Here is a 27404-nt window from a genome sequence, read left to right as displayed (position 1 = left end):
AACCTTTGCTATAGTGGACGAAAACTGAAAAATTACATATTTAATATTTATGATGTTTGAGATGTTTTGCTGTTTTTCCCACGCCACCGAATGGAACAGCCCCTGTTGTTGGATATATTATCTTTATTACAATAAATACAGAATATTTTTGGAATATACGGAGACGTACACACAGGTCTGTTGTTGGCGCTGTACTATTTCAGATTTCTAATTTGTGATCTCAACGCAAACGAGAGATGATATTTAAAAGTGATACAAGGCCCATTTGCTTGATGAGTTGCCAGGCATGAATGGCCCTTATTTCGTCTCTATTTCTGGTTATACACTTGTTGCATAATAATATAAAATACAATTGGTTCTATCGTTGTTTAGTTGCCCTCAAATGTCTGAGCGCGCAACGAGCTGCAGTGCCCTTGGCGATTCTGTAGTTTCGACCTACGCCCTTGAAGGTTCCTCTTCCGAATACTTCCACGCAGACGCGCACACGCCTTCCGTCGGCTAGACGCTCAGGTTTGCTGTCGACAAATTCATATTATTTTTATTTTTATTATCGAATTTTTGGTGCTGGTGAAATCACAGGCACATGGGACTTGTTGACTTATATGTCTCAGGGTGACGGGCACAGTGGCAATGCCTCTAAGGTCTTTGTGATTACAAGCTCTGAGTGGCACTGCAACTGTTATGGATAGGCGTGTTGCTTACCATCAGGTGCATGACTTGTTCGACCCGCCATTTTGTATAAAAAAAAATACACCCGACGAGAGAAACAAATGTAGGCCATACATATATTTCTGCAGGCCCGGGAATGGAACCTGGGACCGTTGCGTGGCAGTCCAGCATGGTAACCGTTCGGCCACGGAGGCAGTTTATAATAAGTAGGGAATAATCTGTTCGTCCCGTCCCTTGATATTGTAAAAAAAAGCTTATCCAAATTGAATTAAAGAGGGATTCTCATGCATCTTAATACCTCATAGGCGATGATGCCATTATGACAGTTAAAGTCGGAAAAATGGCTCAAGAATGACAGTGCAATGATAGCACAACAACCGATACCATGACGGTTGTGTCAAAATGACAAGCTATGACAAGCAATGATGGCTCATAACCGCTAATGAAATTCAAATTTTACTAGAAAGATAACTGATGACATGTCGATCATGCCGGAATGACAACTAATGGCAAATGATGACATGAACAGCGAGAACTGATTATGCCAAGCGACAAATAGTGATGACACCCCAAACCCCAGAACAAGCTCATCCAAATTGAGTTAAAGAGTGATTTTCATGCATCAGAATGACTGGGTAATGATAGCACAACAGCCGATACCATGATAGTTGTGCCAGAATGACAAGAGATGACGACCCATAATCGCTAATTAAATTCAAATTTTACCAGAATGACAGTTGATGTCATGGTGTTCATGTGTATGGCAACTAATGACCAATGACCGCAGAAAATTTGATTTAATATTCGTACATAAACTTGTTAACGGTCCATTAGATTGCCCCGAGTCATTGAATACTCCTTGTAGGTTGTCCAGGAAAAGCGCTTACAACTTTTTTGTCGTACCAGGTTCAATAACGAATCTCGGTCATTTCACTCTTTTGCCAAGGCTCTGGAGAACGTATAACTCGCTTTCGGGTTTTCGGGTTAAACAATTACAAAAGAAGGCTGGGTGATGTTATAGATACATAAATTACATTTCAATTAATTTTATAGTATAGTCTGTTACAATCCATTTTAAACAAAAAGTTAACAAACCTGTTTGGTCAAAATTCTAAAGCAATCAGTCAATAAATCGAATAACTAACACTTTAAAGAATATTTCGAAGATTTCGGCTTGATATATCATCACTTGTTCCAACAATATTCATTGGAATAGCATCGTAAAATCGTATTTGAAAAATAGTAGTCCAAAAGTGAGGTTATTATTCATTTATACTTCTATGACTTGCCTATGGTTGGATAGTGCTGTTCGAAAAAAACATTCCGTTTAATCAATTAAAGTTTAGTAATCGATTATTACATCGAACATTTCAATCGCAATCGGACGAGTATCTGAGTGTAAGGATTTGAAGGAGGATTTGAATTGAAATTTTAATAAATATACTTATTACCGCTCACGCGATGCGCTCTTCCTACCGCAAAATGGCGGCTATTTCGTTTCGCAAAATAGAAAAGAATTCAGTTTAAATACAAGTTTTTATAAATAAAAATTATATTCTGCATTGCTAAATAAATACCCTACGTACTACCAACAAAAACATCTCAAATAAAATGCAGTAATACACCGCAAATCCTGCACTTAAAAAGCACTAATTAAATTTTTGGTGTACTTGGATAAACATGATAATATTCCGTTTGAGTGGTTCTAACGTTTACCATGAAATTACTCCTTAAAGTATAGTTTATAAACATTTATATTCAGGGTAAATTTAAAAAACGCTACTTACGGTATGTTTTCAATAAATAAACACCGAAATCACCAGCCCAAACAATAACACACACGATTGTCGTGACGTATTTTTGAAGTTGATTTTTTTTTAATGACAGAAAACTTTATGGTTTGCTAGAGTAGTTACCGAAATAGCAATTAATATTACTTCTTTTACCTGTTATAACTTCGATATCCGATAAATCGGTATAAAATCATCACTGGCACCTCTAGGTGTGGTATGCGTCTACGGCTGCATGTATCGCGTGAGCGGGAAAACTGCTAGTATGACTCAATTGAACAAACCGATTTATTCAGTTATTTAATCGATGTGTAATTGGCGTTACAATTGGCCATCACTAAACCGTCTATGGTCGGGTCAGTGACTTGTTTGTTTATTTTTTGTTCAAAATGGATTGAAACGAAGTATACTTAGTAAATTATCTCTAATTGATATTTTAATATTTTTAATTTTTAAATCAGCTTCTGTATATCGATTTTATAAGTAGATAGGTTAATTATAAATTCGCATAATTTAAAACAACAATAATTTTGTTAATATTTCATAGCATATTGCTGTCATTGTATGCTGTGATGTTCCTTAAGTGTAGAAGCACTTAGTTTTAAAGCTATTATGATCGATGTATAATGTGTAGTGTTTTTCTATGTGGAATGTCCTGAATAAATAAATAATGGCAAATGATGACATGAATATTGTCAGCTTATGATACCGAAAAAAAATATCACAAACTATAGACCAATAACACTTATACCTATAATGTCTAAGATATTTGAAAAGTTATGCATAAGCGAATAATGAAATTCACAAACAAATTTAACATAATTAAAAATAATCAATATGCTTTTAGAGCCGGTAAGTCGACGACTTTAGCATGTTTTCAGCTAATGCACAAAATAATTACCAATTTAAACGACAAAAAGAATACAGTTGGTATATTCTTTGACATGTCGAAAGCTTTCGATTTTGTAGAGCACAACATACTAATAAGTAAACTGGAAAATTATGGAATCAGAGGTATAGCCTTGGAATGGATGAAGTCTTACTTGAAAGATAGGAAGCAGTGTGTAGAGATTGTAAACGTAGGTACAAATTCTATAATTAAGACATTCAGATCAAAATATAGAGTGAACGGATATGGTGTTCCTCAAGGAAGTGTGCTAGGGCCTCTTCTATTCATCTTGTATATTAATGACCTCCCAAATGTAACGAATTATGATTGTGTTCTATTTGCAGATGACATTTCAGTAATTGTACCAATTGACAAAACCACTGACATAGAAACTAATGAATTAAATTTAAATGACACACTAATTTCAAAAACAAAATGGTTAAAATTAAATAATTTGAATGTTAATATTAACAAAACTAATTATATACAATTTGTAAATCACTGTGGACGTAAATATAAACTTAATATAAATCATGAAGGACAGCCATTGAAGGAGTTAAATGATACTTGTTTTCTCGGACTTCAAATTGATGATCACTGCAACTGGAAATGTCACATAAATAGGGTCTGTAACAAAATAAGTGGCTATGTGTATATGATGAGTCAACTTAAAAGAACAGCAATGCGTCAAACCTTACTCACAGCCTACTATGGTCATGTTGAGTCTCATCTTAGATACGGACTATTGTTATGGGGAAACAGTACTGATGCTGACAGGGCCTTCAAAGCCCAGAAAAGATGTGTGCGTGCAATGTATGGGGCGCCACCAGACCAGTCGTGTCGACCTTTATTCATAAAATTTGGCATTTTGTCTCTCCCTAGTCTGTATATATATGAGTTGTGTATATTTGTACGAAATCACGAAGGTTTGTTCAAACGAGTTAAAGATAATTTAAACCGATATGTAAGGCACCAAAACAGGCTTGTTGTGGACTCTATACCCAGAACAGCATTATACGTGAAGAGTTGTTATGCAATGTGTGTCAAGGTCTATAATAGTTTGCCTGAAACTCTCAAGTCACAACCAATAAATAAATTTAAATACTCACTAAAGCTTTGGTTAAAACAAAAAACATTTTATGATGTAAATGAAATATTTGATTAGGTTAGGTATATTTTTATGTAATGTGTACTGTGTTGTGTATGGACATTTGATTCTTTGACATGGTTTTTATTATGATTTTATTTTATTTTATTGCTTCTTTTTTGACATTCTTTAGTCTTTAATGCACATTTAATTTGAAATATTGTATTGTATTATGATTTAAAAAACCATAATTGTATATTGTATGTCAGAAATGACTAAAAGTGTGAAATTACATTATATAACTTTTCCATCCATTGTACCACTTTTAAAACAATAAACGAATTTTGAATTTTGAATTTTTGAATGAAAAATAATGACGACACACCCAAACTCTAACACATACTGAAATTGAATTAATATGCTATTTACTGTTAAGTTCAATCAGTCGTCATAACCGCTAACGAAATTCAAATTTTACCAGAATGACAGGTGAGCTGCCAGCTGACATGATGCTCGTGCCGGAATGACAACTAATGGCAAATGACGAAGTGAACAGTGACAACTGATAATGACAACTGAAAAACAATAATGACACACTTACCCAAACTTAGCAGTATCCGGTTCTGCCTCCAACAACTCCCTGACCGGTGACTTCGGTGCAGCTGCACTAAAGGCTTCGAGTTCAGCTCCCATCAAATTCACGTAAGACCTCCACACTGCTCCAAGGGACATTCCTGATAAGAATAATAATAATGCACACACTCAACATAGCCCCGCACTAGGGAAACCCTGTGTCGCAGGTGCCATGGACACACACATAGACAACCACAAATTACACCCAAACTCACGAGAGAAATAAATGTAGGCCATACAAATATTTCTCCCGGCCCGGGAATCGAACCCGGGTACCTATGCGTGGCAGTCCGGTATGGTAACCGTTCGGCCACGGCAGTTATATAAGAAACAGATAGATTAAATGAATACTTCGTCGGCTTATTGCAAGAAGTCACTAACTGAACAAGAATGATTAAGAGGGAGCAGAGGAAAAATTCCTAATCTTCGATTTGATTTTAGAGGGGTGTATCCACTTTAAATTTAAAAATAAAATATTGTATGAGTAACTACACGATATATTCAAGCATAGGCATTAATCAGAAACATAAAACAATAAAGCTTCCTCGATAGATAAAAATCACGGAATGACCTCTAATTTTCACATTTTTTCGATTTATCCTCGAAATTCTACAGGTTATTAGGACAAAAATAAGATAATTAATTATATTTATGCATGATCGACAACTGTCACTACGGATTTTTTTAATCCCTTTAGTTTTAGAGTTATTCCGCTAAAACGAATTTGGTACTTTTAATGCGCAAAATTCAACATCTCCTGTCGCATGTCACGCGAACTTCAGGCATATATTTGTTTCACAAATTTGGGCGGAGCCAACGTCAAATCTTTTTTGGCATGAGAGCTCTTAAGAATAGAACAAAAATTTCAGGAGAGCATTTAATAACTTTTTCTTATATTGAACGGCCGTAGGATCGTAAGTATTGTATTAATTAAAAAAAGAAATATTTGTCAGTCGTGCAATAAGCCGGCGATTTAGTACAGAACGGTGAAAGTGGTCTATCTTCAGGTGTAGTTCAGCATACATACCCGAGTCTAGGAAAATCGCCCCAGCCACTGATTCGAAGAGGTCTCCTAAGGCCTTTGGAACTTCCACGTCTTCAGCTTGTTCCATTTCGTCCTCTTGTATTAAATAGTGCTGGAAAAAGAATTTATATTATACAGATTTATTTGTAAAATATTAACAACCTTGTAGGACTATATTACTGACATCATAAACAACAACTTTTGTTCCAACTAGTTTTGTTAGGCTTATGAATACAACAATCGAACACAGAAAAATTTCGTCTACCCGGTGGGACTTGAACTCATGTCCATGCTGCATCGTAGCTTTGCTCTAACCATCTGAGCCACGGGTCCAGTTACCGAGTCGTCGAAATTATCCCGTGTGTTTTTGTTATAGATCTTTGTACGACATTCGTCGCCGCTAGTGACATCTAGTGAGAGATTTTTGAATTATCTTCAAACCGCAGCCGATACCTTTACAGGTATCGGTTGTAAAGGTATCCGTTTAACTCTAACAGGTAGTCTCGATCTAAGATGTTTAAATTAAATTTTGTAATGATAAATCGACACATCCGTAGAACAAAGATCTATGTGCAAGACTACTTGTTCTCAGGACAAAGTACATTTCGTTCGTTCCTTCTTCGCTGTGGATGTCAGATCGACTGTTGTTCGATTTTATATTTCCGAAACGAAATAAGGTACATAAATTGTCGAAACACCTTTTCATAAGCCTTAGTTTGAATAACTAAATTATTCTCGTACCGTACCTATTCTCTTGTCGCTGTATAATCACATCGGACTCTGTTCTTCGGATGAGTCGAAATGTATTCAAATGTATATTTACAAAGAGCAACCCCTAGAGTTTCTTGCTCGTTCTTCTCAGGGGAATCTGCCTTACGAACGATTACGAGCGATTTCCAGAGTAATTAGCTTATCTATGAAATAAGGATGATTTTATTTTACTCCTGTGGTGTTATGGAATGTGAGTGCAAGCTTTGATATGATCAAAAAAATATATTTACCTCCTCGCTTATAGAATGGCCGTTCTCTTCTTGAATCTTAATGTATTTAGTTAATACTTCGTTAAGACCGGGCGACATGTGTCGGAAATATCTGAAATAAAAAATATTGTTTAGTCGGTTACATTTTTTTATAATACCAAATGACGGGACGAGCAAGTCGCGCGCCTGGTGGTAAGCGAGACGCCTGTCCACAGCAGTTTTAGTAGCATGTGAAATAGTTTTCCAGGGAAGTATTGACACCTTACCTATTTTTGCCACCAAGCAGTAATTTCAGCATTACTGTGTTCCGGTTTTGAAGGGCAAGGGTGCTGGTGAAATTACAGGCACTTGGGACTTGTCAAGTTACATCTCAGTGGCAGTGCCTCTCAGATATTTGCGATTTAAAGATCTTAGTGGCACTGCAACTGTTATGGACAGACGTGTCGCTTACTTACAGCCTGAAACGACTTGTGCTTATATAAAATAAATGTAATTAAAAAAGGTGTAACAAATGATTTTCACAATCAACTTACTTGTGGAACCCGTGTCTGGCAGCGAGCGTGGCGAATATGGTGTTGTTCACCAGCGCCGACCGGAGGTCTGTGAGGGCGCCCGGAGAGTGACGCCGAGGGTCCTCGTAGAGGTGACGAGTTATCAAATAGTCTAGTTAACAATAATAAACAACTGGGTGACGAAATAGTTTCTCATTCGATTTCTGATCCGATTTTCATGATTCTTTTTTTTTTGTTGGAAAGAGGTACACAGTATTGGTTCTATTTTAATAATAATAATAATAATAACGTTTATTGCAAAACATGTTGTTACATAATAGTTCTTATAGTAGTTTACAGTATCAAACATGTACCCTGTAGCAATGTCAATTTTTTAAATATACATTTTGATTACCATTAATTAAAATATCTATTTAAATTTGAACAAAATATTCCAACTCCAAGGGTAGTAAATTAGGGGATAAATCAGAACTATTGGATTTCAACCACTTTCCGTTAAAGAATAGATGTATTTCCACAAACAGTTGAAGTTGTTTTTTTTTTTTACAAAAAAAAAGGTGTAATTATTTACATTGTAGTTGGTTTTTGTTGTTATTTATTGTGGTGTCTTTTGTGGTAACAAACTAAATGTCTTTTCCTTTTAAATTTTTATTGAATTCATATTCAATTATTTTTATGTGAAATTACTCCACTAGTTTGTTATAATTATTAATACAAAGATCGAACACTCAGAAAAAATGCCTTCGATCCGGCCGGCGTCGAATCGACGTCATCTTGCATACCGTGGCAGATGCTGTACTAACTAAGCCACGGAACGAACCAGCGGACCTTACGAATTTTTCTATTTGCTTTTGTCGTATCTTTGTATTTGGTTTCTCAACGACTGTTCTTGACTTGTCTTTCCTTCTTTTCAGTTGCAAATTGTTCAAGTGTCGCAAAATGTGCTAGTAGGGTACAAACTTACCCAATATGGCGTCTCCGAGAAACTCCAGCCGCTGGTAGCAGTCTGTTAACCTGTTCTGCTGGTGCGAAGCGTGAGTTAGAGCTTGCAGAAGCAACGACCGATCCTTGAATCGGTACTGGAGCGTCCTTTCCAGGTCATCGTATCCTGAAGAAAGAGAATAACAACATAATATATTTTTCATCACACTTGCACGTAAATAGTATGATAGCATGGTGGCTAACTTGACTCTAATACCGCAAATAGAACTTTATTCCCATTACAGCCATGGTCGGTATGGAGTTTTTTTATTTGTAACACGACATACTTCCTTACATTGGTCAGGTTCAAGATCAAGCAAGTAGGTTACTTAAGTTCACATAAATACTAATTTCTTATAATTGATTTTAATTATTTTCTGAAAAAAATTAAGATTTGTCAAATAATTGAGATCTGTCGTGGGGTCTGGCAGGGCTGCATCCTGTCTCCGCTGCTTTTTAATGTTTACTCGGAGGCTGTGATGTCGAAGGCGCTTGAAAACCTTGAACTTGCGTTATGCATACGACACTATTCTCATTACAGCATCGGAAACCGATTTGCAAGCAATTGTAAATAAGGTTAATGAATGTAGCCAGAACGCCGGTTTATCAATGAAAATAAACAAGCCGAGGTTCATGTCTCGAGAAATCCGGATTTGAACCCTAACGTAGCTGGGAAACAACTGTACGGATACGACAGTACAAATATTTGGGGGCTTGGGTAAATAAAGCATGGGAATCTGATCAGGAAATCAAGACCCGGATAGGAATTGCTCGAGCGTCTTTTAACAACATAAGGAAAATTCTGTGCTGTCGTAAACTGAACATAAAGCTCCGAGTCAGGTTATTTTTATGTCATTTGAGATGTGGTGCTACCGTCGCATGTTGCGCATTGATTGGACACAGAGGGTCTCTAACGAAACCATGCCTTAGCCGTTCATATGTCCCGGAAAATGATGCCATCTATCAAAAGGCGTAAACGTGATCAGGGACAATAGATACACGCTGCTACAGCTAATAAAGATGGGCAAAGTGCAGGGAAAGAGGCACGCTGGGGGAAGCAAGAAATCGTGGCTGCGGAACGTCCGGCAGTGGATTGCCTCGGTCGAACAGCTGTTTCGGTTGGCTGCTGATAGAGATGGATACAGGAAGCTGACGGCCAACCTTCAGCATTTAAGAGGCACTCTAAGAATAAGAAGAAAAGAAGTTTGCTAATTTCATGGCTGTATGATCTTTGCTTTTTACAATATTTTAGTTCGAGTTGTATTATTATCTATGGAAGAATAACTAGCTGGCCATTTTGGCCCGCTATTTGCAATATCCATTGTGCTGTGAATAATATTTATTTGTACAAGAAATAAACATTGTGTTTATTTCCTCGCGAATGTGATGAAAAGCATTGTATGTATCATTGACGGTAAAAAACTACAAAACTAGAGTAATTAAAGACCTCAGCCTTCGGCTTCGGGCAACTAATAGGCCCCCGTTGGTAATTACTTATTTATCGTCCTAATTGACAATGCACTATTTCATCATACTTGCACTTAAATAGTATAATTACATGCAGGCTAACTAAAACCAATACAAATAAAACCCTCGCGCCTTTTTTTTACTATAAATAAAAAGGCCCAAGGATTTTATTTGGGGCATTATAGTCAAGTTAGCCTGCATGCAATTATACTATTTACTCGCAAATGTGATGAAAAACATTGTATATTTCACGGGCGGTACGAATTGCGAACTTCGACTCCGTAAGCCCTCAGTGTTCGACTTCGGACTTCTAATAGAGTTTCGTTCGTAATAGCTTATTTACCGCTCTTTAGTACGCAATATACTAATCTTGTTACGAGTGTGCGTAAACGTGTTTTTATACGACAGTTGCAATGCCATTCGCAGCTTTAAATCACAAAGACTTGAGTGGCACTGTCATTGCGCCTGTCACCATAAGACGTAAGTTGACAAGTCCCATGTACCTGTAATTTCACCAGGACCCTTATCCTTCAAAACCGGAACGCAGTAATGCTCATATTTCGGCTATGTAATGCTTGCAAAGCAAAAAACACTCTTAATATCATCGTGTTAAGAGTGTCATCAATTTAAGCATTTAAAGAAAAATATTAAGTCCCGCACTCACGGGAGAAATAAATATAGACCATACAAATATTTCTCCCGGTCCGGGTATCGGCACCTCTGAAGCAGTTAGCTTGGGTTAAGACTCACTTAAGTATAATGAAAGTGGACATAAGTGGCACTGTATCTGTTATGGACAGGCGTATCGCTTACCAACAGGCGCACGACTTGTTCGTCTCGTCACTTCGTATTATTTTAAACAAAATGTGTGTGTTTAGAATGGTAAACAAACCTGACAACATTCGATCTAGTTCGCCCTCCGGATCGTCGATGTATCGCAAAAGGGGGGATGGCGGCGCTTTCAATTCACCGAAGATAGGCTGCAACAAAAGTAAACAAAAATATAATAAATAAATAAAGCACACACTCATAGCCCACGTATTGTCAGGTAAGTGTATGTATAAAAACTAAATAGTTCAAAGAAACATCTCTTGCCGTGTTGCTGTAGTGCTGGTAGCTGTAAAGGTACCTAACTCGGTAAAGCAATACTTTCATAGAATTCTCACAGATGGCAAAAAGCTACGCAAAAAAAGTTGTTAAAAACAAGTCGTGCGCCTCATGGTAACCTATACGCCTGTCCATAACAGATGCAGTGCCACTCAGAGCTTTAAATCGCAAAGATCTAAGGGGCACTGCCACTGCGACACCCTGAGACATAAGTTGACAAGTCCCATGTGCCTGTAATTTCACCATCACCCTTACCTTTCCAAACCGGGACGCAGTAATGCTAACATTACTGCTTAGCAGCATAAATAACGTGGAGCTCTACTCCTACTACAATGGGATGGGTGTCGATCGTCAACGGGAGTAGACTCCCAGAAACAACTATACAGACAAGCCGGTTAAAAATTGGCTGCAGTAGATTTCGCATATAAGTGTGGTGATTTTTCTCATAGACACACTGTTGTAAAGGTTGGATCACACTTGGACTTGAACAGCTTAGTAGGTCACTGATACACGCGACATTACGAGTTTGCATTGCATATATTTTTGTAGAATTGCCTACATCTGCTGTCTGCAGCTCTTGTGACAACACCCTTAAAGGCTCTGGTATAAAATAATGGGACAATGTTATGTAATCCTCAAAGGTATAAGAATCTACATTTACTATAGATTCAGCACTTTTTTAAATAAACGTTTTTTTTAATGTTTGATACAGGCTGTATATTTGAAAGTGAGACGTATTCGTACATGTCATAGTAAATCATGTTACAGCTTAACATAGACTAAAATAAAATTAGGATATGGGATAGAACAAGAAATAAAATTTAAGCTTGATTTCGAGTGCATTGGGAATACTACCAAACGAGGGCCGAGTGAGACAGCAACAATAACAATGATTTCACATCTCTCTCTCACCTACTCATTTATGTTATGATGAAAAAGCTGTTATCGAAATGATAACGTTTTAGCTTATGTTAATTATTTTTTACTTATGAACTATAATCGAAATGTTTTACGTACTAAAAAAGATAATTAAGTTATCATTTAATAAGAATTGAGGTTTATGGCGTAGTTAAAAATGTGAAATCAAATTATTTACAATGATTGATTTTTTAGTTATTTACAGTTACGTGGTACGGAGCGTTTTCCACAATGCATAGTCTAGCACGTCGTGGTAAATTTTGTTTTAAATTGATCAACACAAACACATTTTGTCTCACAGTATAAAATGCTGAGATAATCCTCTCTTGCAACAACTTCGACACTGTTCACCTCCTCCGCGTACACTTCAATTTGGGAACATTTCAATAGCTCGCCTCATACTAACACCACTTATTGCGTAGAGTCGCACCATCTCAATCAATTCGACGTTAGAATAAATATCCATTTTGCAGGCGAGAGGCGCGTTCGCCGCCGGCGCAGTGTTCGGGCGAGCGGAAGTACAAATAATTTACGTGTTTTCGCTAGGCCAAGGTCGCACGTACACTGTCTCTGCAAACAGTGCCGACCTGTGCTTTGTTCTCGCCGCTGCGTCAGTCGAAGTAATAATAGTGGTGTGCATAGATTTCGATAAGTAATGTTGTTCACAAGTAGTAGTCGATAAAAAAAAAATAATAATAAAAATGCACAGTTTAAGTTCATTAGTTTTTTTTCAGAATCAGGAATATAACGCACTCTATAAGTATGCTTCACTTACAAATGTACAGCCTGTATATGTCGAGACAGGATTCGATTCTTCTATGAATGTTAGGCCCTCTTCCATGGTGATATAACAATTTAATAATAACACAGCAAAGTAGACAGTGACTGGTTCTAAGCAGTTTTAACAATTACACAGATTAAATACACATGATGCCTTTGATTGAAAAAGATAGAAACGCGGAGATCCCAGTGACGACGTTACGTAGCGCCGAGTGAGTCATACCCGCTCCTCTCACCCGTACTACGTCCTCTGCCGACAACACCACGTTCCTAAGAGTATTGTCAGCCGCGTAACGCCATCTCTGATTTAACCCAGGCAACTGCCTGACGTTTCTTTTAGCATATTGAAGAAATAATAATTTAAAATAATTGCGTAGTGCTAGATGGCACCACTCCGACATATATATTAACTGTTTCGTCTATATTAGGTTGGTCTACGGATAAATTATAAATGAACTGCATTCAAGGTAACACTATGTTTAAGCATACTAAATTAATATTTGATAGTCAAAAATAACATTTGATCTTGTATTTTCATATAGGTCAAATTTTGGTTGCGCCCTCTATTCAGTAGGTTAGGTTAGTATATGAAAAAGCAGGGTGCCGCGGGAGCCAATTTGCTTGCTTTTCCGAACATGGTTTACGGTTTTTCAACGTTCATTTGCCTTAGTTTTGAGTCTCAATATGAAACTATCAAAGTTAATTTATACAAATCAAACATTAGCGCTGGACAAATTAAAATAGATAGTGATTTAATTTGTTTTACGTCTCAGAGAAAAAGGATCAATCATTAAAAAAAGACTTACGCTTTTGCAAATTTAAAATGATCATGTTTACATGTATTATAACTAAAATTTTAATTATTACCTGCATCCAGTTTCCCTGCTCATCTCTGTAAGGCCTTAGGGAGCCTACAGGTCTGCCTCTCCAGCTCCAATCGTGGTCAGGCACCAGATCCTGCTGCTGCTTCCACGGGTCGTCTTCATCTTCAGACGAACAGTTGGAATCTGTGTCGGAGACTTCCGATTTGCGCTTCGGTGACGGTGGGGGCTGGGGTTTCTGGAAGAGGTGATATAACATAGTCTTATACAAATCTTACAAAAATTTAAAATTTAAGTTACATTATGAAAGGCATTAAGAGGGTGCAGAGGAAAAATTCCTAATCTTCGATTTGATTTTAGAGGGGTATATTCACTTTAAACTTAAAAATAAAATATTGTATGAGTAACTACACGGTATATTCAAGCATAGACATCAATCAGATACATAAAACAATAAAGTTTCCTCGATAGATAAAAATCACGAAATGACCTCTAATTTTCACATTTTTTCGATTTATCCTCGATATGCTACAGGTTATTAGGACAAAAATTAGATAATTAATTATATTTATGCATGATCGACAACTGTCACTACGGATTTTTTTTTAATCCCTTTAGTTTTAGAGTTATTCCGCTAAAACGAATTTGGTACTTTTAATGCGCAAAATCCAACATCTCCTGTCGCATGTCACGCGAACTTAAGGCATATATTTGTTCCACAAATTTGGGCGGAGCCAACGTCAAAACTTTTTTGGCATGAGAGCTCTTAAAATACGAGTGTGGGTTAAAAACATCTCACGAGTGTTTTAATGTCAAATTATGTACAGTTACATACACTGCTTTATCTACACACATATTATAAACTCTCTGTGATGTGTTCAGAAAAATAAAAACTTTTCTCACGCGTGTCACACCACCGTAGTTTTTATTTTTAATTCATAGACAAACAATCGGCCCCAACTATCATATCGTTCGATATCAAGTAACGTGTGAAATTGTCGAAATTGTTTGCTATTGACATTTGATTTCGAATAAAACTTCATCTCGACTGATATTAGAATTGAGGTCGAATCAAATTCTTTTGTTTTTCAGAGATGTAAGAAATTTGAATGTCATAGTACTGTCATAGTCATATAAAATCGAATTCGATGTTATATATTAAGCAATAATAACATTTTCATAGATTAGAAATTTGTTCTAACAAAACAGTTTACCTTTACGCTGGTCGTAATTTGCGGTTGTTGAACACATAATAGGAGTTTATGATATGTGCGTAAATAAATATATTAACTTATTACCGGCTTGCCTAGAATTTACCGCGTATTACAAAAATATTGTACTAAACAACGAGCGCGCATACCCCATCACTTAGAAAGCATATTCAAAATATTCACAATTTAAACGCGTAATAACGTGTCCCTATGCATCTCAACCAATCAGCGCGAGGTAAGCCGGTGGATCTGCGGGTTCTATTTCATTCCATCAAAACACACGTACACATTTGCAAAAATCCGCTTTGAAACATCTAAAGAAGACGGAATTAGTCGAGTTCTAGTCGAATAGCGTTCACGTGAATTTAAACCTTATTCCAACAAATTACTGTTTAATGTCAGAATCGTTGCCAGATGTAAAACTTTCGTAAAATAATGTAACAAAATTATTATAATAGCAAATTAATATAAAATTTGGTTAATCTGTAGTTTGTTAATCTTAACGAAAAATAGTGTTACATATGTATCTATATCTATTTGGGGGTTTCTTTTTAATAGGGCTACGTAAACAATGTGTGTAGAAGGTCATGGAAATTCGTAGGTAATTAAAATAGAAACACTTAGCAATAAATAATGAGTTTATTGGGATTCGCTCTGGACCTTTTGGAGGGAAAAGTGTCGTTTTTATTTTGACTTTCAATTATTTTGTGAAATCTAGTTTAAAGTGGAATAGGATAGTGCTATTGTGCCTTAATCGAAGATTAAAACGCGAAATTATACGAATCACGAACTAAAATACCCGTATCGGCCCGTTTTAAGGAATCCCGAGTCATTCCAAGCACGCCGCCTCAAATTGCCTATCCTCTTTGTGGCGGCCATGTTTACAGAAACATAATTAAACTTCATGTTTAGGCTGATGGCTTTGCCAAAGCTTAATAAAAAAAAAAAATTATAATTTATCGAGTTCTTAGGTTTTCGCGATTGTTACACATAGGAAATTAACTGTTTTTCCGGATTTAAATCGCGTATATTTGTTTTTTCAAACAAACCGACGTTTCGGGCCCTTTACAGGTCCCATGGTCACGGTTGACTGAGGTGGTACAGTCTTCAACCAGTTATGTATAATGAGTTTGTTGAATAACAAACTTTCTAAGCTAAAATGTACTAAATTACTTTAAAAACTATATTTATTTTATGTGTAGAATAAGTTAAAATGTGAAATGTAGTAAACCTTCTTCTTCTTGTGTGCTAATAAGTGTTGTACTTAAGTGTCGCCAAGGTGACTTTTTAACGGGAAAAGAAATTTTTGTTAAAGTAAGTGTTTGTGTTTCTTCAAAAAGTTGCCACTGTAACTTATTAACAAACCAGATTGTAACATTAAATACGTACAAGTATTACAAAATATGAATGGACACCAATTTAAAATAAAAAGAATAGGTGACACTTATCAGAAAATAAATAAACATATTGTAGACTGTTATTAAACCAGCTACGATATTTTTAACCGACTTAAAAAAAGAGGAAGTACTCAATTTGAATGTATTTTTTTATATGTATGTTACGCGATAACTCCGGTGGCATTTGTGAACCGATTTTGATGATTCTTTTTTTGTTGGAAAGAAGGTATCATAGTATTGGTGCCATTTAAAATTTAAGAAAATATTCCACGTCTAAGGGTGGCAAACTAAGTACGTAAGTAAGTAAGTAAAACTAAGTTTATTTGGTTGGAATATCTCACCTGCTTGCTCTGGTCTTGGCGGAGAACAGTTTGGACGTAGGGGTGGTCCGGTGCGAGCGGCACCGAGTGCCTGGGCAGAACGCGAATGCCCAACCATGACATGAAGAGGAGGGCGCCGCGAGGGCCGCACTCCAGGAGGTATGCCCCTATCAGGGCTTCGACGCAGTCTGCTATGGATTTGTCTAAGGGAGAAAAGGTTAATGTAAAATGCATATTATTTGTTAGTTGACCCTACCACTATTATAAAATACCATCGAGTATATAACCAGAAATATAGACGAAATAAGGGCCATCCATCCCTGGCAACTCATTAGGTAAATGGGCCTTATGTCACTTTTAAATATTAACTCTCGTTTGCGCTGAAATCACAAATTAGAAAACTGATATAGTACAGCGGCAACAACTGACCTGTCTGTGCGTCTCCGTATATTACAAAAATGTTCTGTATTTATTGTAATAAAGATAATATATCTAACAATGGGGGGCTGTTCCTTTTGGTGGTATGGGAAAAACAGCAAAACAAACGGAATCACATTTCATCGGTAATTATTTATTTAATATGTAATTTTTCAAAGCTCAAGTTAAACTGGTCGATTTGAAGTGAAACAATTGACGACACCCGTCAATTGTTTCGAATTTGGGCTGGCCAATCGGAGCGCAGTTGTCACCTTAATGATTTGGCAGAATAGTTTTCAAACAAATTAAATGACATTTCGTTTCCATTTCTGGTCCGTTTGAGCCGGATTCAGCCGGATCTAACAAACAGCTAAGGTAGCAGTACTTCTATGGACCAACTCTATCACAAGAAGCTCTACTGCTATTAAAAACAAAGCTAAAGCTAAAGGACCTCTACTTCTTTAGCTTTAGTTACTTTACGAGTACAATATTAAGTTTCTTTTTAACCGCTCACGCGATACATGCAGCCGTAGACGCATACCACACCAAGAGGTGTCGGTGATGATTTTATACCGATTTATCGGATATCGAAGTTACAACAAATAAAAGAACTAATATTAATTGTCATTTCGGTAACTACTCTAGCAAACCATAAAGTTTTTAATGCCTGGGCCTGTCATTTAAAAAAAAAAAAAACAACTTCAAAAATACGTCACGACAATCGTGTGTGTTATTGTTTGGGCTGGTGTTTCGGTGTTTATTCATTGAAAACATACCGTAAGTAGTGTTTTTTAAGTTTACCCTGAATATAAATGTTTATAAACTATACTTTAAGGAGTAATCTCATGGTAAACGTTAGAACCACTCAAACGGAATATTATCATATTTACCCAAGTACACCAAAAATTTCATTAGTGCATTTTAAGTGCAGGATTTGCGGTGTATTACTGCATTTTATTTGAGATGTTTTTGTTGGTAGTACGGAGGGTATATATTTAGCAATGCAGAATAATAATTTTTATTTATAAAAACTTGTATTTAAACTGAATGCTTTTCTAATTTGCGAAACCAAATAGCCGCCATTTTGCGGTAGGAGGAGCGCATCGTGTGAGCGGTTAATGTCGATTCAAAAACCTACCAGGTATACTGTGCTGAGTGATCAGGTTGTAAGGTATGAAGCATCCACTGCCGTCCATGGGTCCTTCTGGAGGTCCTGAATGCTCCTGAGTGTCGGTCTAGGAAAAGAGACAAAATGAATTTCAATATAGGGTATTTGATCAGCGACCCAAAAAGAGGGGGAGTTATAAGATGGAAGTGCCTTCTGTCTGTGGTACACACTTAAGTCTGTAATAGAACATTGTGTATTAAAGGTAATTAAGGAATTACGAACGAGACTCTAGAAGCCCGAAGTCCAATACTGAAGGCTTTCGGAGTCGAGGTTCGCAATTCCCGTACCGCTCGTGAAACATAGAATGTTTTTCACCACATTTGCGTGTAGATAGTATGATTGCATGCAGGCAGAGAACAAAAAGTAAAGAAAACGGACACTTTCCGCCCCTCCCTAGCATTAGATACCGCACCACGCTCCGCACATTGCCGGTCACTTTGACTGAACGACAACAAGGCTGCCGGCGAGCCGTATTCGCGCGAAGACGGCTTTGATATTTGAATATAGTTTTCATTTATTCATTACGAAACTTGTACGTTAATATAAAACGTAATACGTTACTATTTATAATGGTCGTGAATAGTGCTGTGTACGTCTGTTTAACATCATTTTCCGAAAGATGAAACGAAGTAAGTAAAAAAACTTATGTGTGAGACTCATTCAGTTATTCTTTTCCTCATTTATTTACTGCAGAGTAATATATGTATGTATGAAAAATACACATTTATTATATCAATATAATGAGGCACCATGACTTCGTGAGCTAGCTAGTAGACAAGGGTTCTCAAATTTTCAATTCATATAGCTGATAAATATTACGTAAGTAGCGAATATACCTAATTATTAACTAAGTAATGATGATCAACTTGGACACGCAATTTCAAATACCTTGGTAACCTTATTTAAAGGTATGTGCATGTCCAAAACATAACATTATATCGATATAAATAGACATGTGTAATTATTAACTCCGGTATTTGTGAACCGATATTCATGACTATTTTTTTGTTGGAAAGAGGATACCTCCATAGTGGTCCCGTTTAAATTTGAAGAAAATCATCCACCTCTAAGGGAGGCTGCTCACGCATGAAGATTCATTTTTATAAATAGCGCCTAAATTTCATTATAAGGAGCAATTATTTTAATGGTTGATTTTGCTATTCTCCAATTCAAGGCGTTTTTTTCTCTCAATACCTTGAGTAGTGAGAACCGATTTTTACACAGACCACATAAAAGGATTTTTATTATCTCCTGTGTCAAGCCAAGTACATAACCCGAAATAGAAATAATCGAAATAAATCCATCCCTGGCAACTCTTCAGGCAAATGGTATTGATATGGCTTTTAAATATGGACTCTCGTTTGCGCTGAAATCACAAATTAGAAAGCTGAAATAGTACAGCGCCAACAACTGACCTGTGTACGTCTCCGTATATTCCAAAAATATCCTGTATTTATTGTAATAAAGATAATATCTCTAACAATGGCGAGCTGTTCCATTCGGTGATATGGGAAAAACAGCAAAACAACTAATAACAAAACAAATGGAATCTTTCAATTTTCGTCCATTATAGCAACGCTCAAGTTAAACTGATCGATTTGAAGTGAAACAATTGACGACACCCGTCAGTTGTTTGGGATTCGGGTTGGCTAATCGGTGCAGTTGTCACCGTAATGATTTGGCAGAATAGTTTTCAAACAAATTAAATGACATTTCGTTTCGATTTCTGGTCGGCTTAAAATAATACAAGACCCTCTGAATCACGCAGGATGTATGCTGCTTATTTTATTTAGAAATTTAGCTTTCGTCATGACCACTTACAGCTTGTCTGGGGTGTAACGTGGAGGGAGGTTTGTGGCACGGCGGGAGCCAGTTGTCATGCGGTTCGAACTTCGATGCAATCATTCGCGCGCCGAGGCGTTTATTACGCCCAAGACGGTAGAGGTTTAGGTTCGATACCTGAAATAGCACATTGTGTATGAGGGGCGGTTAAGAAGAAATTACGTCACATTTCAATATTACGACATTGGATAATCGAAGAATTCTCCATTGCTAGTGCTAGTGCTCCATTTCGCAAAGCCGTATCTGGCTCAAATTCATCAGTTGCAAGGTTGTGTAGGACGATAAATAATTACTGTGACATTATTGATATTCACCATGACTCTCCTCTCAGGAATCGTAAAAAAACATTTTTAATTTATAAAGTTCAGTCAAATAATTCAATCACATAGGTAAAGCACTCATCAATTTCTAATCATGTTGTTATTTCGACCCCTCACACGTAAAGTATCGTATGTCGAAATTGCCAAGTTTACAAGGGAGCGTTTTAAAGTTTTGTATTCACTAAAATGAGCAAAGCACGTGACTTGAGCATTACTCACATAGAGTGTTATAAAATCCTAGATATCGGTTAGATGATCTATTGGATGATCACTCTTTCAGTGAATTCAGAACTTTAAAAAGCTCCCCTGTATACTTGGCAATTTCGACATACGATTCTTTACGTAGAAGGGGTTTGTCAAAAGTGTAAGTTAGTGCCTCTTTCGCTGAATATCATATTAGCAAATGTTTTAAACTTTAGTTAAACATAGTTTTGTTATCGTGCATGTTTGTGTTTAGCTCTCAGTGTTTGTGGCAATTTCGCTTGTAAAGATATGATAAGGAATATTGTACACAGATGTTGGTAAACCTAATAAATAAATTACCAACGAGAGCTTGTTAGAAGCCCGAAGCCGAAGGCTGAGGGCTTTAATGACCCGAGTTTGTAATTTTTACCGCCCGAGCTACATACAATGTTTTTCATCACATTTGCGAGGAAATAGATACAACGATAATTTAGTTCTTGTATGAATAAATATCGCTTCTTAACACAATATGTATTTACTAATTTTGCAAATGGCGGTTTATTGTTTTCTTTTTTAAATGATTGCCAGTTATTCTTCTATGGATAATACAACTCGGATTGCCGAATGCCGCCAAGCAGTACGGTGAAATTACAGGCACATGGAACTTATCAACTTATGTCTCAGGGTGACGGGCGCAGTGGCAGTGCCCTTCAGATCTTTGCGATTTAAAGCTATGAGCGACATTGCAACTGTTATGGACAGGCGTTTAGCTTACCATGAAGTGCACGACTTATTCGTCCCGTCACTTGATATTATAAAAAAATATTAATATACTTATTATCAACTCCACAAGTCGTTATTAAAATGTTCATGACTAAAAATTACTTGGATACTAATAGATCAACTGTCAAATTAAGAATAAAGAATACAATAACAGAATTTATTAATCATTAGAATGTCGTAACATTCACAATCCAGACATTTTTGGCAAAATTTTACCTTCTTTCATAATCTATCGATAAAATTGTCGACAACAACTACATGACTATTTAAAATTTTACGAAAACTGGCAACCTTGCAATGCAAATGTCATTTTACTCCATCTTCAAAAAAGACAGACTATACCAATATCATAGAACTTTTGACGTGTGGGGTTTTTATTAAACCAATGGTACAATCACCTTTACTAACCTGCTTACTCCTCATGTGGCTCAACTTCCCCTCATGTACAGTGGGATGCGCGCAGTACAAATAAGCCGTAATAGCGAACTTCAAGAAGCTGTCCCCGATGGTCTCCAGCCTTTCCAGATTTATACCATCGTTTGCATTTGACATTGTCAAAGCCTGAAATAAATATAAAATCACTGTTACAAAATTCTTTTTCACCTCACTAGCTCGGAAAGGCTTTCTTTCGCATTAGAATTAAAACTGGAATCTGCGCGCAAAAGCGCTTTTTCCACGCGCGTTGTTTCTAGCATAAAGTATCAAAACGAATTTTGAGTGGCACAATTGATGAATAGATAGATTCTATTTTATTTTTTTATGAATTCGCCGTAATTTTTTTTATACAAAAATATATGATAGTATTTGAGGTACATCTTTGGGCCCAAGTTGTATGGAAGAAAAAATGGATCTTTTCGTACATAAATTCCGAAAAATTGAGAAGTGCGTACCCGGATTCGAACCCACGGGCACTGCTTGATAAGTCAAACAATTAAGCTAAAAAGGCGCTTAAAAACTTGCTTACTGCTTTCTCTTAGAATACATACCTGCAAAATGACACTCGGACTAGGCCCAGGGTGTCCTTCCAAATCGGGTTGGTAATCAAAATCAAATTCTTTACCCAGTCCTTTACCGTCCAAGTAATAAGGCTTACATTCCTTCAAATCCGTCCAATTATTTATCCTTGCCACGTAATTTTCTTTCTTGTCAAAACCGACATTCATAACTTTCTCATTGACATAATTGGGACTGTCAATATCAACGTCTTTCATGGAGAAACAATTTAACTTTGCGATTTCTTCTTCAGTTAAATTCTTCTTTAAATCACAGAGAAGAATCCTCTTGTTCCTTTCTATACTGTCCAAGCATATTTGACCATTTTTAATATTAATCATATCGTGACCGAACGGGAACATTTCTTCAAGTAACTTGTTTTCATCGGTTACTTTACATTTTGACATATTACCGTTAAATTTGCTATTAGCTACTGGTTTAAGTTTTGTTTCACTATCGCAATTACTATTGTTATCTTTATTATTGTCCAAATAAGGTCTATCTGTGTTAGTTACATTGATTTCTTTGTTAGTAACAGAATGCAAATCATCAGTTGGTTCTGTTTTATTGTCTTCAAGTTTCAATGAATCAAAAGTATCATTTTTGTTACTATTTTGGTTATCTTCGTTAATGTCAAGTTTAAGTTTGTTTATTTGATTGGCAATAGAGTTAATGTCGTAAGTTCTTTCCAGTTCTTTGAGTTCAGGCAAAATGGCTTCTACAGGTTGGTCCTCTTTAATTAAAGACTTTTCAAATATCTCTTTTTTATGTTCGTCGACAGCTCGACGGAATTTGTCAATGTACTGCAACAAAGGAAGACAAAACATAACATAATATAAACACAAACATGTCGAAAACGGTCATGAGCACGGACGAAAAATTGCGAGACAGAGGCGCTACTTGCAAGTTACAGAGTGTATCGCGCGCTCCCTCTGCCGGTGGACCTCGACGGAGTCTGGGATCAGTGGTGGTTGGACTCTCGGTTCTACGTTTCGCCTAGTGCCTATTTTGATCGTTAAAATTAATAGAAAGTACAAATTGTTATTCGATTTCAAAGTAATTCAAATGTACAGTGTTACTATTAAATGTAATCGAATTGCAGGATTCTTAAATCTGCCGAAACGACGTCTGAAGATTCAGTTCTAAGCCCTGATGGTTCCGACAAACATGTACTTTATTCTAAATGTTATTATACAGCTTCTGAGTAATTGGATGACAAAAATACGTGGTAGTGAACCGTTTAGCTCATGCAGGTTATTTTCGTTTTAAGATGGTTGAAATAAATATTATATACGATAAATATAATTATTAATACAAAGTTCGAACACACTGAAAAAATAATTCGATCCGGCTGCATTCGAACCAGCGTCTTCAACATACCAGGCCGACGCTCTCCCAGCTAAGCTATGGAACCATCGAGCATAGAACCAGAAATAGAGACGAAATAAGGGCCATATAATCCTGGTAATACATTAGCGATACAGCTCTTATAAATATCAACTCTCGTTAGCACTGAAATATAGACAAGCCAACTAATGACCTGTGTGTATGTCTCCGTATATTCCAAAAAATATTCTGTATTTATTGTAATAAAGATAATATCTCTAACAATGCCGTGCTGTTCTATTCGGTGGTCTGGGAAAAACAGCAAAACGTCTAATTACAAAACAAACGGAATCACATTTCATCGGTAATTAATTATGTAATTTTGCAATTTTCGTCCATTACAGCAAAGCTCAAGTTAACCGGTCGATTTGAAGTGAAACAGTTGACGACACCCGTCAATTGTTTCGAACTCGGGCTAGCCAATCGGAGTGCAGTTGTCACAGTACTGATATGGCAGAATAGTTTTAGAGAACAAACCAGCGGACCCAATGAATTTTTCGCGATAGTCAATAAACTTCATATTATTATGATAAATGTATTCAAATATATATTTACAATGTGCTACCCCTAGAGTTTCTTGCTCGTTCTTCTCAGGAGAATCTTGCCTTACGAATGAGCAGTAGAGTTTAATCAGTATGACTATTGCAAGTTTGTTTACCTATTAAATAAACATTATTTGATTTGACTTCAAAAAAGGAACAATCGCCTATTTTTTAATTAAAAAAAAGCAACATAACCAAACGGACGTTTGAAAAAAAAACTATTGTCTTGGGTATTTCACTGGTATTCAACTAAATTTGCCTATTATCTGTCTCAATCTATCAATATAACGTATTGTATATATAACCAGAAATAGAGACGAAATGTCATTCAATTTGTTTGAAAACTATTCTGCCAAATCATTACGGTGCCAACTGCGCTCCGATTGGCCAGCCCGAATTCCAAACAATTGACGGGTGTCGTAAATTGTTTCACTTTAGGTTGATTTAAAGTGAAACAATTGACGACACCCGTCAATTGTTTCGTATTTAAAAAAAAAAATACGTTTAACTTGAGATTTTCTATAATGGACGAAAATTGAAAAATTACATATTTAATATTTAATTACCGACGAAATCCGTTTGTTTTGTAATTAGATGTTTTGCTGTTTTTCCCACACCACCGAATAGAACAGAACAGCGCGGCATTGTTAGAGATATTATCTTTATTACAATAAATATAATAGTTTTGGAATATACGGAGACGTCACACACAGGTCAGTTGTTGGCGCTGTACTATTTCAGCTTTTTAATTTGTGATTTCAGCGCAAACGAGAGTTGATATTTAAAAATGATATAAGGCCCATTTGACTGATCAGTAACTAGGGATGAGTGGCCCTTATTTAGTCTCTATTTCCGGTTATAAACTCGACGTAATAAATAAATAAATAAAAATAAAATATCTTTATTTTCAGGCAACCAAATGGTCCATAGATTGTTAGTAAACAAAACCTTAATAAATAACTATACTTAGCATAATAATAATAATGAACAGTAAAAGTACACTAACGTAGACTCGGTCACCGAGGCGCATGTGTAGCGTGCAGCTAGTCGAAATGATATTGATTGCAATCTTGGCAAATAGATGTAATACTACGAACGTTTAAGGTTGGTTATTTAATAAAAAGTTATAATTAATTCTTTAAACTGTTCGTTAAAACGTTACCTCTTCCGGAGCGTCGCCAGACTTAACCAGCGTCTCGTGAACACTCCTGTCGTTTGCATCGTCGATTTCGTCAGGCTGTGGTGCTGGGTTGCTCTTCTTCTTTCTTTCCACGTCCACAGCCTCGGCTTCATGAGCGGTTTTGTATTCTATGCGCACGCCCATCGCCGCTACGGAGAAATGGTAATGTTAACTTGATAGTCCACTTGTGGAATTACTTCAATAAACCAATTAAGATCATATACAGTTATTTGTAGAGTATTAATAACCTCGTAGGATTATATTGCTAACATCTATAACAATGTGTAAAAAAATAGTTCATTGTCAAATAAACAAAAGAAGAATGATACTAGTGCGGTGCCATATCGATTCAATATTCGTAATAAAAAAAAAATTATAATATTCATAGATAGATAGACAACACGTTTATTCAACACAAATACAAACAGAAGCAAAACATTTACAATCACTTCACAAAGTATAACAAAAAATCATATAGAACATACATTATTAATTTAGTACACATTTATGTAAAACACATACTGTGAGAATTTAAGAAGAATTATGTATGACCACAGTTTGTGCAGAAATGGCTGTGACTTAGCATAAGTACATAGACCTGCCAATTCCATATGGTGAGCGATTGCAATCCAGCAAGTTATGCCACCAGAGTGCATCACATGCAAATACATATACCCAACTCTTAAAACTATTATGTATCAAGTAAAAATGTAAAGCAAAATAATGTAAGTAGTGTAAGTAATGCAAGTAATGTAAGTAAGTAATATAAATAATAATGTAAGTTACTATTACAAATATAATATTAAATTCTAACTATAGCCACCAAATAATATATAAATAGGCCAAGGTTAGAATTATTCAGAAATAGTCGTAGTAGAAATATTAAAATATACCTTCAAATATTAAAAATGACCAAACTGATAAATTCTTCAAAGTTAAATTAAAATGTTATTATTCTATACCGGGTGTAACAGAAAGGTGTGGTCATATTAAAGGACCCAAATGTACACTTGATTTAGACCCTGTGTGCAAAATATCAAATAAAAATAAGTGACTTTTAATGTTGATATAAGTTTAATTATGTTTGTATAAATAGTGATTGTCCGAAACAACCACTGCGTCACAACTCTATTGCTAGTTACGTTACTACGACTTCACAAATTCATTCATGAAACCTGGGCGGCCGCAAGCGGGGCGAAAGAACAGCTGACTACAATTGAAATGCCATTGTAAAAACGTGATTTGAATATGTTGATAATACGTTAATATTAAGTAACAAAATCTTTAAATACCTAGAAAAATCGAATCATTTCTAACAATATTATTTTATGCCATACCTAGGTACGCGTACGTATTTATTTACATACAATTTAAAGAATATTTATTTACTTATTAAGCCCGTAGTTACGCACGCCTTCATCGTATACACATTTTACATAGTTTAGTATTAATACATTTATTTACGACAATTTTACAATAGTGGATACTTTTTTAATTGGTACTTACCTACTGTTCAATTCATACACGTTTTAATGAATTTCCTACGAATTGTAATTGTACAATGTACGAAATATTGACTTGTTTACGATAATTTTGAATAATAAGCACAATCACTGCACGCACTGCTGGCACATTTCACACATTTACAGGTAAGGTTCAAAATGCCGACCTCCATGCAATATGCATATGTCCGTGTGTCGGTACAGAGACTGCTCTACTCTTTGAAGCATCTGCCGAGTGATTTGACTAAATGCCATTTCGATCCGCTGCCTCATTTCTTCTGCGCTTTCACAGGACTCCGCATAAACAATATTTTTTATATGATCCCATAAAAAATATCGAGCGGTGTCAAGTCTGGGGACCGCGCTGGCCAGGGTACAGGACCTCCCCGCCCAATCCACTGCGGGAAACGGTCGTTCAGATGGGAACGTACATTTCGAGCAAAATGTGCGGGTGGTCCATCGTGCTGGAAAGTCATCCTGTGTTCCATCACGAGTCTCACGT

General features: G+C 36.2%; 1 protein-coding gene across 1 annotated transcript; it reads right to left on the bottom strand.

Moving 5' to 3' along the window:
- Positions 1–273: 273 nt before the first annotated feature.
- LOC113236381 (endoribonuclease Dcr-1-like) lies at positions 274–22699 on the bottom strand. Its single transcript, XM_026472411.1, has 13 exons — positions 22286–22699; positions 21708–21860; positions 19993–20130; positions 18142–18238; positions 16608–16789; positions 13705–13896; positions 10925–11012; positions 8549–8692; positions 7606–7735; positions 7094–7184; positions 6096–6204; positions 5037–5169; positions 274–515 (listed from the first exon to the last, which is right to left on the bottom strand). The coding sequence occupies exons 1-13, from the start codon at positions 22697–22699 to the stop codon at positions 359–361; spliced, it is 2028 nt and encodes a 675-aa protein (XP_026328196.1). The 3' UTR covers positions 274–358.
- Positions 22700–27404: the final 4705 nt, after the last annotated feature.

Source organism: Hyposmocoma kahamanoa, unplaced genomic scaffold (assembly GCF_003589595.1).
Source record: "Hyposmocoma kahamanoa isolate Upper Pololo Valley unplaced genomic scaffold, ASM358959v1 91780, whole genome shotgun sequence".
NCBI lineage: Eukaryota > Metazoa > Arthropoda > Insecta > Lepidoptera > Cosmopterigidae > Hyposmocoma > Hyposmocoma kahamanoa.
This window is presented reverse-complemented; position numbering and strand designations above follow the sequence as displayed.